This window comes from Pogona vitticeps, chromosome 2 (genome assembly GCF_051106095.1).
Source record: "Pogona vitticeps strain Pit_001003342236 chromosome 2, PviZW2.1, whole genome shotgun sequence".
In the NCBI taxonomy this organism is placed as follows: domain Eukaryota; kingdom Metazoa; phylum Chordata; class Lepidosauria; order Squamata; family Agamidae; genus Pogona; species Pogona vitticeps.
The window spans coordinates 239,987,045-240,002,924 of record NC_135784.1 but is presented as its reverse complement, the minus strand read 5'-3'; the positions used below and the strand labels follow the sequence as shown (position 1 = coordinate 240,002,924).

Sequence of the window (15,880 nt, the reverse complement as noted above, 5' to 3'; positions counted from 1 at the left end):
CCACTGAGGATCCTCATTGTGCTATTTTGTTTCCCCCTCCAATATTAAAGCTCTACCCCATCCATATTTTGTTCATTTGCACTTCTGTAAAGCCTGGGGGTAATCCCTCTCCATGGCATGGTTCCATTTTGGCTACATATGAATGGGAAATGTAGGCCACCAGCTATTCCGAGATTAGTGTAGTTATAGTTGCACAGTGCTAAATAATGTTTCTTTGTTTCTGCATGATAACCAAAAGAGGAATAAAACCTTGATATAACTAAAGAGAGTCTGAAGTGACTACTCCAAGGGACAACGTTGACATACACCTGCATGTGCATGAACAAATAGAAATGGTATTTTATTTAGCAAAGGTTGTTCCGAATATGGTAATAGCGATATGTAGATAATTGTGCTCTCTTTCACTTTGGGCAATGAGAATGTCCCAACTTTTCTTTTAGTCTATGTGCAGGAGCACTCTAGTATATGGCTTTGTAGGAGCCATGAAAACTCATCCTGATGTTGACTGAAATCTAGTGTGCTCCAGAATGTAGATGTGATAGATAGAGAGCTTGGAGAATTTACTTCTGCACTACATCTCCCCGACTCCCTAGGTTAGCATGGCCACTATTTTTAAAAACATTTGCTCTACCAGAGGAAGATTAATTGCTACATTCAGTTCTGTGGACTGCAGTCCACTTAATGAGCTGCATATGACAAAAGTGGGCTATAATTAATGAGAGCTTGTGCCATAATAAAAGCATGGCAAGACTTTGTGTGCATGTGTGGTTTTAAAGAAATCAGACAATTTCATTTGCCATTGGAGATTTGTACTGTTAAATGATTGAGAATCAACCACTGGTCTTAAATTGGGGTGAGGGGGTGCGGACTGATTCCCTCACAAAACTGAGACTCACCTCTAGAAGGGTTTTTTCAGCAGAAACGTGCTTAACAGAAAATTTGCTAAGACTACAATCAATACAAATTTGATGATGCAATGATATCAAGTTGTTTCCAACTTATGATGACTCTTTGCAGATTTTTCTGGGTATGGAGTTTTCTGAAGTAGTAAGTCCCATTGAGGGTGTGACTACACTAAATTTGATTCAGAGCCTGTATTGCCTTTGAAATTGCAGTCACTGCTTACATAGGGGCTGCAGATTGATTCTGGAGTTTACCGTTCATACTGGATGTGATCTGAGCTGCGTCACAATCCACAGCTCCCCTTCTTTCCTTCCTTCCTCTAGTCCTGCTTGTGCCTAATCTGAGGAAATGACGAGGGCATAAATATGGGAAAGACTCATAACAGTGAACTAGTGATAAGATGATAGGATGATCTAGTGCTAATCTCATATATGTAAGAAATAAAAAAATAGTAAAAATTTGGAGGATGATTGGGGGAGAGGAAAGAATATGGGAGCATGTTCTCCTGGTCCTGAACATCACACCCCAACTGCTTATGTCACCATATACAGACACACATTCCCCTGACATTACAAGAATGTATCCCAATAACCCCATGGAGGAAAATCAATGTAAATTGCTCCCATTTGAAAAAGCAAAAAAAAAAAAAAAAAAAAAAAAAAAAAACCTCCCCCAGTGGCAGAGAAAAATGCCATCTTGAGAGTGGAAAGGACTGGACCAATTCAAATCAGTCTCTCTGTGATGTGGTCAGTAAAAAATACTTTAAATTCACCCATTTAATATGTGGCGCAAGTCCTACATTATTTGACCATGTACAGTGGGGTCTCTGCTTAAGAACTTAATCCGTATTGGAAGGTGGTTCTCAAGTTGAAAAGTTCTCATGTTGAATCTGCATTTCCCATAGGAATGCATTGAAAACCATTTAATCCGTATCTGTTCTTTTCCGTCCATAGAAACTACAGTGGAACCTCTACTTAAGAACTTAATCCGTTTTGGAATGGTGTTCTTAAGTTGAAATGTTCTTAAGTTGAAGCAAAATTTCCCATAGGAATGGACTGAAAACCAATTAATCCGTTCTGGCTGTTTTTTTGTTATGTAGAGGTGCCTTCGTACATTGAAGCATTAGTTCCCATAGGAACTAATGCAAAGCTGGTTAATACGTACTCTACCACTAGGGGGAGAATTTTTTTTAACCTAAGATGACCTAAGGTTAAAAAAAGAGCAGGAAAGGCTTTTTTCCTGTTCTTATCTTGGATTTCTGTTCTCAAGTAGAAGCAAAATTTAGCAAATGGAGCTGTTCTTAAGTTGTATTGTTCTTAAGTAGGGACATTCTTAAGTAGAGACCCCACTGTAGTCGCAACCTGAATCAGTTGGACTCAACTCCTTTTTGAGCAGGCCTTCCTCTGATTACACCGTAATGGTCCATCTATAGATACACTATACCCTAAAATCACCTTCATCTATATTTTGTATTGGTGGGAAACATTGCTTTTCTGCCCATGCTGGTTGTGGGATTTTCAGAATTACACGCAAATGAAACAAAACATTTCTCAGCTCTAATTTTCCCTCCTTCCTCCCATGCATGAAGTCTTACTTTTATTGGTAACTTCCCCCCATGGGGTGGGGGTGGGGGTGGAATTTCTCCCCTCTGTCTGTGGCGTTACTAATATTCTAAATACTTGGAATAAGGCTTAGAATATCAGTAAAATTGACAATAGTTAGATCTTTCTTCCACCTCAGAAAAAGTGGGGGAGGGGTATCTATAAAAATCATAGTTCAGAGGGAATGATTAAACTTCCACTGCCTATAAGTGGAGTTCCCAATAGAAACTGAACATCCTCTACTATTGTAAAAAGAAAAAGAAAAAATTGTAGGTGCTAGCTACTATTTTAAGGACACATATAGTTGACCCAATACCTGTCTTTCACACAAAAACTGCTGTTTATAGCTACTTATCAGATGAAAAGTCTGTCAAGAAGCAAAAATGGGGTCATTACTCATAAGAAAGATCAGTCTATTTTCATATAACACTGCTTAAATGTAGTTAAATAAGAGGGCACCACCATACATATTTATTTTGTATGCCTTTTTTACCTGTTAAAAGACATCTAATGCTTAGTAAGGAAGAATCACAGCATGAACTGTGTTTAGTGACTTTGAAAAATTCTCTCAATGAGACATGCTAATAAGCATGCAGGTAAATATCTCAGTTTTGTATATCTGAATTTTCACCGGCTTTCACAATGTCTGTATTACTTTCACTTTCTGCCTTTCCTTAAAGAAGCACAAGGTGGCACACATGTTCCCCACTGCATGTTTATCCTTTTCTATGATTACTTGGCTGAGAGGTGATGCCTGGCCCAAAGATACCAAGTGAACTGCATGGCTGAGCAGGAATTTGAAGCTGGGCCTCCACAGGCCTAGTCCAACATTAACCTTTACACCTTGCAGGCTCTCAAAATTTGTAACAAAGTGAATGTATCAGTTACAAAACATGAGAATGGTTCCTTGTATGAATCATTTACAAGTAAAATGACAGGAGGAAACGGACAATTTTAATAATATAGGGAAACAAAAAAGGAACTGTGGGGTGGTATGCTATCTAAGAGTCATTGATCATTGGCAAGGTAGCTGGGTTGTAATATGAGGGGTGCTGATAATTATTGAGCTATAAATTCCAGGGTGTATTGGCCAATTTTTCTGTATTCAATGGTGCAAAAATCAGCTGCCTATGATTTTAACTTATCTTTCATGTTCAGGTCCAAAGTGAACATGGCAGCACCTCCAGAAAAGTTCAATGTGGAAGAGCATAGGACGATAATGAAGTTCCTGTTTCTCCAAGGGAAAGGTGCAAAGCAGATCCATGATGAAATGTCACAATCTATGGGTGACAGTGGCCCTTCATATGCAACAATTAAACATTGGGTTGTCAATTTTAAAACTGGCCATTTCGGTGTTGAAAGTGAGAAACCCAGTGGAAGGCCTGTTTCTGTCTCTGTGCCTACAAATGTGAAAGCCATCCATGACTTGATCATGGAAGACCACCAAATATATCTATGCTATATATCTGAGAATATCATGTGAGAGAGTTGGTGCCATTATCCACAACGACTTGGAAATGAGAAAGCTGGCAGCAAAGTGGATCCCCAAACTTTTGGCAACCAAACAAAAGAGGAAACACGTGGAGCCATCGGTAGCTGTTTTGGAACATTTTGCAAGAAATGAATCAGATTTCCTGGGCAAATTGGTAACTGGTGATGAGACATGGATCTACTGTTATGATCCTGATACAAAGGAACAGTCTAAGGAATGGAGGCGTAGTGGTTCCCCCAGGCCAAAGAAGTTCCGAGTGCAAAGGTCGGTGCAGAAGCAAATGGCAACAGTTTTTTGGGATAAGAAGGGAGTTCTGCTGGTGGACTACCTCCAACAGGATTCAACCATCAATTCAAAAATATAACTGTGCTTAACTGATGAAGTTGAGGCAAAACATCAAGGAAAAACATTGAGGAAAACTCTCCAAAGGTGTCATCCTGTTGCATGACAACACCTTGTCACACACTGCAGGTGAAACAGTGGCAAAACTGACGTCCTTAGGCTTTCAAGTGATGCCCCATCCACCCTGTTCTCCTGACCTGGCTCCTTCTGGCTATTATCTGTTCCCAAAACTCAAAAAACACTCAAAGGGACAACAATTTGGGTGTATTCTGGAGGCAACTAATGCTGAAAATGAGTGGTTACACCAGCAGTCGGAAGAATTTTATTTGCAAGGACTTAAGAAGCTGCAGGGCAGATGTCGCAAGTGCATTGACTTCCTGGGGAAATATATAGAATAGTGTGGCAGTTATAGCTTCCTAGCTCAATTTTTTTCTGGGAAAGGCTCAATACTTATCAGCACCCCCTTGTGTGACAAAGTTATTCAGGGGAGTGAGTGCTTAAGCAGAATGGAAAGCTACAAATGCTTTTTCCCAAATCTGATGACTTTATAGCAGAGGGGCAGGTGCGATTCAATATCAAGGTCATAGCACTTGGCACCAGGGATATCATTCTCATCTGCCAGCACATGCTGATGGGGCTTGAATTTTCTGCAATTAGCCAAGAAAATTTTCTTGAACAAACTCGAGGTTAGATTTGGTCAAGGAAATGAGGCTGGCTTTTTGAATTATCCTGAATCAAACCTGTGAGAACCTGTGCTGTTTTGAAACAAATTATTTATTTCTTCTTCACTGTTCACATTTATCATTTATGTCAAATAAGCCATCTTATGTGTTTGTGTTTAGTCGTTTAGTCGTGTCCGACATTCTTCTTTAGCTGGTTCTTCATGAAGTCATCTAGCTTTTCTGGAGCAGTACATTTTAGAGTAAAAGGCAAGATGGAAGTTAAATGAATAAATCATTGTCATTCATGATGCCATAGAAATATAGAGCTGAAAAAAACCCCAAGGGTCTTTTTCTCCAGTCTATTGCCAGTGCCAGTGCAAGAGGAGGTACAGGATTCTCTTTGGAGCCAACTGTCTTTTTTTCCTTTGGCAAAAGCTGGCAGTACTATTGTTGTCGTTTAGTCATTTAGTCGTGTCCGACTCTTCGTGACCCCATGGACCAGAGCACGCCAGGCCCTCCTATCTTCCACTGCCTCCCGGAGTTGTGTCAAATTCATGTTGGTAGCTTTGATGACACTGTCCAACCATCTTATCCTCTGTCGTCCCCTTCTCCTCTTGCCTTCATATTTTCCCAACCTCAGGGTCTTTTCTAGGGAATCTTCTCTTCTCATGAGATGGCCAAAGTATTGGAGCCTCAGCTTCAGGATCTGTCCTTCCAGTGAGCACTCAGGCTTGATTTCCTTTAGAATGGATAGGTTTGTTCTCCTTGCAGTCCAGGGGACTCTCAAGATCCTCCTCCAGCACTACAATTCAAAAGCATCAATTCTTTGGCGGTCAGCTTTCTTTATGGTCCAGCTCTCACTTCCATACAACACGACAGGAAAAACCATAGCTTTGATTATTCGGACTTTTGTTGGCAAGGTGATGTCTCTGCTTTTCAAGATGCTGTCAAGATTTGTCATCGCTTTCCTCCCAAGAAGCAGGCATCTTTTAATTTCGGGGCTGCTGTGTCCATCTGCAGTGATCATGGAGCCCAGGAAAATAAAATCTGTCACTGCCTCCATGTCTTCCCCTTCTATTTCCCAGGAGGTGATGGGACCAGTGGCCATAATCTTAGTTTTTTTGATGTTGAGTTTCAGACCATTTTTTGCACTCTCCTCTTTCACCCTCATTACAAGGTTCTTTAATTCCTCCTCACTTTTTGCCATCAGAGTGGTATCATCTGCATATCGGAGGTTGTTGATATTTCTTCCGGCAATCTTAATTCCGGCTTGGGTTTCTCCCAGTCCAGCCTTCCGCATGATGTATTCTGCATGTAAGTTAAATAAGCTGGGGGACAATATACAGCCTTGTCGTACTCCTTTCCCAATTTTGAACCAATCAGTTGCTTCCTGTCCCACATATAGGTTTCTCAGGAGACAGATAAGGTGATCAGGCACTCCCATTTCTTTAAGAACTTGCCATAGTTTGCTGTGGTCCACACAGTCAAAGGCTTTTGCATAGTCAATGAAGCAGAAGTAGATATTTTTCTGGAACTCTCTGGCTTTCTCCATAATCCAGCACAAGTTAGCAATTTGGTCTCTAGTTCCTCTGCCTCTTCGGAATCCAGCTTGTACTTCTGGGAGTTCTCGGTCCACATACTGCTGAAGCCTACCTTGCAGGGTTTTGAGCATAACCTTGCTAGCGTGTGAAATGAGTGCAATTATACAGTAGTTGGAGCATTCTTTGGCACTGCCTTTCTTTGGGATTGGGATGTAGACTGATGTTGGGATGTAGACTGATGTAAAAGACATGGCCAGTCTTAAAGGCCGATTAATTTAGGCACAGTATTAGTACAGGGACCAGGAGAGAAGATGTACATATGGAGAAATCGGTGTTTGTCAGTACAGTACTGCTAAATAATGGGTATCTCTATTTTTTTTTTAAAGGTGCTTAAGCTTTGTGAAATAATCTTTCCAAAGCTGAGGTTTTTAAGTAAGCAAAACAGATAGGCCTGTACAACACTGCGAATAGCTATGAGGGTAGCTGTTCTAGGGAGTGTCTATTCAGGGACATTAAAATGCTGATCAGGGATTAATACTAAGAAAATGAGGAGCATTACAGTTTAGGACATAGCAAGCAATTTGATACTGTACTGCAGGTGCAATTGTATGCTATTAAAAGATGATACAGAGGTCACATTGCCTGCTGATGAATTATTCTCTAAATTTCCTTGTTAGGACATCTTTGGAGATGTGGGAAATGGCTTGTTTTAGCAGTTATGCTATTTGGTTTCTTCCACTGCGTTTTAGTAACTGACATTAGCAAACCAGTCAGAAGTATCTGTTGAAGTATCTAAAGAAAATACTACTCTCAGTACAGATAATAAGTAAAGTAAACTTAATGGGAAACAATTTAATACGCACATTTGTATGAATTATCAAATGGCTTGTACATGGTATTGGACTGTTTGTGTTTGTGGCCATTGCAAAAGTTGTTAGGATATTAAGCTTGCAAAGGAAAGCAAACCACTTCAGACATCACTGTTACTGCCTTCAGCAAGCTACATTTATTTATTCTTCTTAAAAGAGCTCATTTTCATGATTTATAACCTCCCTAATACTTGCGAAATTCACAGCTTGTGGAAAATTGTGCTATATAAATATAGAAAGCTAATATAAAAAGGACATTGTATGTATTTATGAATATAAATAAAGCCAAGTTAACCTTTTTGTCAGAATCATCGAATAATGTCTTGTGTGGCTTTTTTAAAAAAACACTGCTATAAATCAGGCTTGATTGTAGCTTTCACAGCTAAGCAACAGGCATGGCATCAAAACTGAATTTTAAAAGTCCTTTCTTATTTTTTCTTGATTCCTCCCCCCCATAAAGCTGCTGGTTCCTACTGTCTCTTTTTTTTTTTGGGGGGGGGGAGTTGTATTTAATCTAGCTAGCATGGAATGAGTTAAAAATATTATCCAGGTTTGCAGAAAGAATATACTTAAATGCTTGAACAGCACTGCTTTTGATAGGTGGTCCTTTTTCTTGCAAAGATAGTATTTTTAGTGATACAGGTATTTTGTTTACAGGTAAAAACCTCTAAGTACAAATTTTATTGACCATGTGCAAAAGTGAGTCAGCATGCCCTTCACCTTCTGCTATCAAACATTTGTTCATTTATTAAATAACATTTCTAAAGATACCCCCTAGTGTATCTATTTATTATGTCTCAGCCTAACCCAGCCTAACTCTGTAGGAATGTTATGAGCATAAAATGTGTGTGCATGAGTGTGCATGCATACACGCATGCACATGCATATGTTTGTGCTGATGGGATCAGTGTATGTTCATACTGTAGGCCACCCTGAATGCCTTGGAAGAATTGTAGGTTGAAAATAGGAAGGAAGGAAACTAGGCATGTAACAGCAAATGCCTGTGATGATTTCTGAACTTGTAGCAATTCGCAACCACAGTTTGCACCAATTTTATTGTGCTCATGTAAAAACCCAGCAGAGATTTGGCTCCCAAAAGGGATAATTTTATCTTAACATTTTCTTCACGATACTACCTTCTCCTTAGACTGCAGTTTGAAAAATATTTGCAAAGGAGTAAGTTGCACCAAACATAGCTGGACTGACCTCTGAGCAGACATGCACAGTATTGTTCTGTTACTATATTAGGAAGCTGTGAATACCCTTCTGTACCACTACAGAAACCACAGAAGCCAAAATCTGAGTTTGCCCATTCTTTCCCCTGCTGTTCAGGCTGCAAGTAAACATAAACACAACTATTGTGCATTCTGAGATCTCATTACCTCACATTCAAGTGTTCCTTTCCCAGTATCCTTACAGAGGATGGAGTATTTCTTTGAAGCTGTTGACACCAAACACAATAGAAGTCACAGCTGGTGTGAAAACTGCTTGCTGGTTTGTTATGACCTTGCAATTGTGAAGAAGTTATGTCTTTTGTAATGCTTTAACCACTGTTTCCTGTCCTTTTTCAGCACTGGCTTGAGCCCAACAAGCCTATCTCCAAGCAAATGAAATGTAAGTGTTGACATCTCATTTCATAATGTGTTATGCTATTTTAAAATGCCACAACCTTGTCTATAATGGTATGTTTCCATCCTCTTCACTCCATGAAAGATGAGTTCTTTACCCCATTTATTCCCTTGCTTTTGATGGCCTCAGAGCATTTTATAAAGATTTTTTTCTCTAGGACCAGATGCCAAACTGTACATCAGAAGCGATTCAAACCAGGAGAAGCTAAAAGAACACAATGACCCCTTATTTTCATAGTTTCATTTTGGTATTCCCAATCTCCTAAAATTATTTTTTGAAAGATTCAGTCAAGTTTCTCAGGACAGAGGTACAAGACCTTTCGCCAAGTTTTTAGAGCACATTAGTGAAATACATTGTATTCTGGATTGGGCATTTTCAAACCAGTGTAAAATCATGTGGTAGTCATGTGAGTTTTGTGTCACTGTGTGCATCTCTGGGACAACTTTTAATCCAATGTTAAGATTAGTTTTAGATTGATAAGGAAACTAAAATTCCCTGTTTCCCCCACACTGGCTGCCTCTCACAAGCCACTTGCTGCTGCTGCTGCGGTGGTGTTATTTTTAAGTTTTATTTTTTTTTCTTTCAAAGTGAGATAGTGCAAAGCCAGTATTACTGATGGAAAAATGAAACAGACATACACATAGATGCACCCCCCCACTGCACATATTAATCATTTTTTAAAAATTATCTTGAAGATATTTATGCCCCGCATTACCCTACAGCCTGAAGCCCATGATCCTGACATCAAATGTTAACAGACTCCACAGACTCAATTTACTGAAACAAAGGTGTTCATATATGCCGAAACCATTCAAAATAAATTGATTTCACAAGTGAGTTAAAATAAACAACCCCCTGGCTGCTGATTAAAAAAGTCTGATTTACAAAAACAAAAACAAAAAGCACAAGCATCCTGCCACAATAAATCTGTGCTTGCTTGTGCATCATGTAGTCAGCACTTTTAAAATGAAATTGAAACATGCAAAGCCTGATTCAAAAGCAGATTTGTTTTTTTTTTAACATGTAACTGAGTGTGGTGTCCACCCTTGTGCCCCCTTTGCTTGACCTTCAAGCCCCAGAGCACATGAAGGCAAACACTCTCTTCTTTTACACTTGCTGCCACCAGGTGATCTCTAAATCACCATTTACAGTGCTTCAGAAAGATTTAGGTCCACACTTCAAGTTCTTTTAAATAAAACTTTGGTTTATTGATTACAGATATTCATAAATATCTTCAGTAGCTAATCACCTTAAATTTCCCAAACTACACACTCTATTACTCTGTCTGGCTTTTCTCTCCTGCCTGCATTTCTTTAACTGACTTAAACTCACTTAATCTGCTCTCTGACTCTCTCATAGCATCTCTCTTGACTCCGCCTCTCAGCAACATGAATATTCATAAACCATTACATCATGCAACAAGAACCATAGATCCAATAAATGGAGAACACTACACTGAGCTCTTAGAAAATTCTTCAGTCTTGTCTAGGCTGGAGCTATGCCCAATCCATTGGAGGGGTCATCTTCTGGAAACTCTGCACCTTCAAATATCAGACTTCTTCCCAAGCAGTTATATTTCTTTGTTGATAGTTAGTTAAATTTTTAAATAAAATGTTCAGCCTTGCCAAAATCTCAAATTGCCATGATAGAATAAAAACCGAAAAATACTCCATTCAGCCATAGTACTGAGTGGCTAGTCTCTGTTTTGTGTTAACATGTGTGGCATACTGTTTGATTAGCTAGGGTATATCTTTTATTAAATATCAGTCAAGGAATAAAAGAGATTACATTCAAATAATTAGAAAAAAGAGGAAGTGTGTCCTGTTCTTCCAGCTTTCTACATTCAGTTTTGACACATTGCAACAAATCATGTTGAAGATGGAAGGGGGGCAGGAATGGGGAGTGTGTGGCCCTCCACATGTTGCTGAACTGCAGCTCCCATCATCCTTCACCCTTATTTAGCACATCCCTGTTTTATTATACATGGAGATAGTTGAATAGGTTCCAGCTTCCACCTACCTGCTAATAGGAAAAATAGGAACATGACAATAATTTGAGGATTAGGAATAATGGCATGTGTGTGTGTGTGCGCACATGCCTGTCTCCACAGGTAAAAGAACAGGCTATGGACTCTGAGGAATCATATGGTTCTCCTTTGTACCCATATGTTTTATTTCCTGTGCAATTCTCCAAAGCACTGAACATCTGCTGTTCTAAAGGATGAACACTATCTAATTTTATTCAGACTTCCATAGTTTGTTTTGCTGGCTTTCTTCACATATGGATGGACTCCTTAATCTGTCAGCGTAACTTCTTAGTGATTTAAACTGATACCTAAGAAGAAGGTTCAGTTGGTAGTCCCTAAAGAGGTGACTTTAGACAGTGCAACCCACTGCTTTCTTTATTGATATAAATTTCTATTACTTCCTTAATTTATGAAAAGGAAGGAAGTTTATATATCTTTCAATATTGTGTGTGGTGATGTTTCTTGTTTGTTTGATTTAGTAGAAACACAACTATTTCAGTAGCTAGCATTGTGTGGAATTACCTCTGAATAGTCACTGACAGGATGGTATTGAATCGTATGTTTTGCTGTTATGGGGAGTCTTCAATGCTTTCCACATTTTCTTTCTTCTGATTAAATAAACCCATATTTTTAATGCAAGATATGTGGATCACATTAGGAAATCAATGTGCATCACATCAAGTCTGACTTTGGAACAAAGCAAAGTAAGGCAGGACAGTTGACATTTCTTTGGTCCTGAACATACATTTTGCCAAGAATTCTGCAACTCGAGCAGCCTGTTGAAATTGGCAATGACCACTGTCATTTTCACTGTCTGTCCTTCCTCCAAAAGAAGTTACTGGATCTTGGAACCAGCAAAGGGGGAAGTGGCACTAGAGAGTGCTTCACCAATGCCTCTTACTAATATCTTTTTGCAGGACTGCATACTGAATACTTGCCAAACAAAACAAAAGCAAAACAAAATGAAAAAAAAAACATTAAACCTAAGTGAGCATTCTTTCGAAATGCTCACTAAGGCTCAGACATTGTGTGGCATGCTTGCATTTCCTTAGTTTGGGGTTATTTTATATTCCAAACAATCCTCATAGATGGAACAGAAGTTTGAGGGAGACAGAATAATGTCCTGTAAACTTAGAAACAAAATTGTTTATTCTGGTAGTCTTGCTTTCCCCTTTCATATTGTTTTGAAGTGTAGCTTTATCTTTAAAAAGCACACGGGCAAAATGGAATTGGATTTAGTTGTGCGCTGTGTCAATGTCCCTTCATATTCGGATGGCGTCTCGACTGAACCTGTAGTGAAACTGGCTGTCTAGTGTGTGTGGCATCTCTGCATGCTGGATTGACAGTTTGCTTTTATCTCTCCTGTTCCTTTGTCTCCTGAATATTGTTGTGCATAAGCCAGTGAAGTATTAGCATGACTTTAAAGATGCTATACCAAGTGCAGTGCATGGCATATGAAATCCTTTTAAACAATTATGATTCCAGCAAAAGGGCTGTGCCTCAGATGACAGGGAAGCCTGACAAAGCCTTCGGTCCTCCAGTATACCAGATGGGCCTTATCTGACAGATTAAAAAAACATTTTGAAAGAAGGAGCTAGTGCCGCAATATATTTGATTATTTATGCTTCTTTTTAGATTAATTACTATTGCAAACATTAAATCTTTGTTGTGTGTGGAGGGGGCTCTTGTTTTCACTTGCAATTCTTTGAGTGACTGCAAGGTAATATGTCTGTTGCATGACACATGTGTGTGTAATTGACAGAGGAACACATTGGTGTTTTTTCCACGCATAACTAATAAATTTGTTTCTCATTTCACAATTTATTGCATTAAAAGATTGCAACACCATATTTCTGAGGTCCACTGGAAATAGCTTATTATGTTTCCGTGCTCAGATTCTTTATTAATTTTGGGGAGGAAGAGGAGAGAAAGTATGCTTGAGTGTATTTTTCGGTTACATACATTCTCTCAATGGCTGACTTCGTTGTTCACATTTTACAGCTAGAAAAGATTATTTTCATACACTCAATGTTGTAACTCCTTATGCAAATGGTGTGTGTGTGTGTGTTACTGGTTTAACTCAGTTCATTTGCAATGATATAGCAATTAAGACTAGTCTCTCATCAACTCATTTATAAAGGAACAGAATGTAAGACAAAATTTTTGTTCTGAATCTTCTACCAATGTTTGAGATTTTATAAACGGCAACTTGGAGGAAGCCTTAGTTGGGCTGAGCGAGTTTTATGTCACCTTCCAAACAAGGGATGCCCCTTCAAGCCCTTAATAGTGATTGTGTGAACATGTGGGTAGAGTGGGAAATACTAAGACTTTTTAGTACACTATATATATTAATAAGCCAGCTTTTTGTAATATTTGTTGACTTTGAAATAGTTATCTCCCTTGACAGACTCTGACCTCAGTCCTAGACTTAATGATTTTTTGCTCTTGTGTAAGAAAATTAATATGAAATGGAGTGTGAATCCAAAGCCTTCCTGTTCAGTGCCAGATTGCCAACTTTTGGCTCTCTGGATTCTCATTTTGCAAGACCAGCAGTGGTAGACCATCCTGGTGCTGCTTTGAGGTTTCTGAGGTGGGTTTATCTCTAGAAATTAGCTTTTGGAGATAACATGCTTGCTTTTCTAAATGTTCCATTAATCATGATTACATTTTTCAATGAAAAACTAAGTCAACTGTTGAAGTTAATATGTAGCGTGGGGAAGAGAGCCTCCAGTTTTGCAAAAAGAAGTTTGTGTGTCCTTAGGAAGTTTTATTTACCAGGAAAACAGAGGTATTAAAATGTACAAAAGTGCACTTGATAAGATGCAACTCTGTGGTTTAGACTGGCCAGATTCTGAATTTTATGAAGAGCTGTTGGAAAAGCTTTCTGCAGTGTGAAAGAAGTCATCTTGATGTAGCTGTTCTTATGAGTTTTCTTTGATGTTTCAGCTCATCCACCATATACTATGTGCTTTAGAGTGAAATTCTACCCACATGAACCCCTAAAGATTAAAGAAGAGCTCACCAGGTATCTTTCCTTTTTCTTTACATTTAGTTCATGTCTTGGGATTGTGTTTACCTGGGTCCCCAAGACTGCTGTACTAAAGATGACAGTTTTGCTTACTTTAATTTACATGCATTTCCTAGGAATTTTTCTAAAAGCACTTTCTGTATTTTAAAAACATTGTTAAAAGTATTACAGGCGATTGCACTGTAAAAAAAGGTTAATGTAGAACTATAGGTCTGGGTTGTTTATCTTTTTTTAAATATGGCAGTAGGGTAACTTATACAGTACTGGTTTTGAAACCCTTGGAGGCTAATCTGAGGCCTGCTTATTCAGATGTAAATCCACTGTGATCAATAGGCTTTATGCATACAATTCAACCTTAAATCCCAGGGATTTATCTCTGGGTAAACATGATTGACTGCACTCTTAAGTCTCAAAATAGATCTGGAGTTGGATGGGATTGTTTGGAGGAAAGCCAGTGGTGGGGAGCTCCACTGTGAATGCAACAGCCCAAGGCACCAGATTTAAGTGCATCTCTATCACTAATTAGCATGCTAATTCGTTGCTTTTATTTTATTTTAACTTTTGGTTATTAAAATATTTCTATGTTACTTTACCATTCAACAGCCCTTAAGGCACTAATGTCATTCAAATAATCATTGTAAAATAATTAAAATAGAACCATAATTGAAATTCAGAAAAACAAACTCCAAAATCTACAAATGGGCAATGGGATCAACTGTAAAATGAATAAACCTGCAAACGTTTGTGTTCTATAAAACTCTTAATTGGGCTAAATGGTTAAAAAAAAAGGTGGGGGGAGACATGGAAGTCCAGATATATGGAGAGATGTTTCAAACCATGGATAACTGGAATGTGGAGCTTTGATGGGTGTGACAGTTGGGTAGATAACACATGATAAGCCCTCAGGGAGGGAGTGAAATGGAGCTTCCGCTTCTCTGCAAAGACAAAATAGCAACATGTTTTTGCAGTAACTATGGGTGAAACATATTTACGCTATAGCAGAAATAAAATTATTGCAGGAAAAAAAACGGAGTTATCAAGAAAGAAAAGGTTTTATTTATTTATTTATCTGTAGTAAATAAAGTACTACATAATACCATAAAATTAGCTGTATATACCAATAAAAATGACAATCAAAAAACAAAACTCAAAAATGTTAAGGTCACAGTGCCACTCTTGCTTATATAGAAGTTGATTGAACTCTGTACCATGAATAAGATTGCCCTGTAAAATATTAAAACAGCAGCCGTGTGAACAGTGCAGTGTACCGTGATTATTAATGAAAAGCAGCATTTTGGATGAGATGTGAGATAAATAGGTTTGTTCTGAACAAAATATGCTTTTCAATTAATGGTTCTTCATGTAATAAATAAAGCCCATTTCACTCTTCTGGAAAATTCATAAAATGAATGTGTGGAGAGGAAAAAATAGTGGCAGCTGTCCCCACCCACAGACTCCAGGTATTCACCCATTCTTTGTGAACAGAGCTCACAATGTACACATCTTGCATGTGCATCATTCTGTCAGTGCCAGTGGAGATTCTGGCATTTTGCAGGGTCCAAGTTGTGGCAAATAGAGCCTATGGCCTTTTGCGTACATAAGCACACACTTGTTTGTTTTATTTCTATGCTGCCTTTCTCTTGGTGAAGAGACTCAAAGCATCTCACAAATACAAAAACAAGTTGGACTAAAAACACAGCAAATTATAAAGTTAAAAATAATTAAACATATTACAAGGATTTTAAATGATCATCTTAAACATTTAAAACCTCAAAAACGCACTTGAA

At 38.5% G+C, this 15,880-nt stretch overlaps 1 protein-coding gene across 3 annotated transcripts in view; it reads left to right on the top strand.

The window, feature by feature from the left end:
• Positions 1–15,880, top strand: part of FRMD3 (FERM domain containing 3) — a 157,486-nt gene that overhangs the window by 76,058 nt on the left and 65,548 nt on the right. For all 3 annotated transcript variants that reach the window (XM_072992260.2, XM_072992261.2, XM_072992263.2), the window contains exons 3-4: positions 8,982–9,024; positions 14,012–14,090. In XM_072992260.2, coding sequence (XP_072848361.2) covers positions 8,982–9,024; positions 14,012–14,090 — 122 coding nt within the window. The remainder of the gene's footprint in view (positions 1–8,981; positions 9,025–14,011; positions 14,091–15,880) is intronic.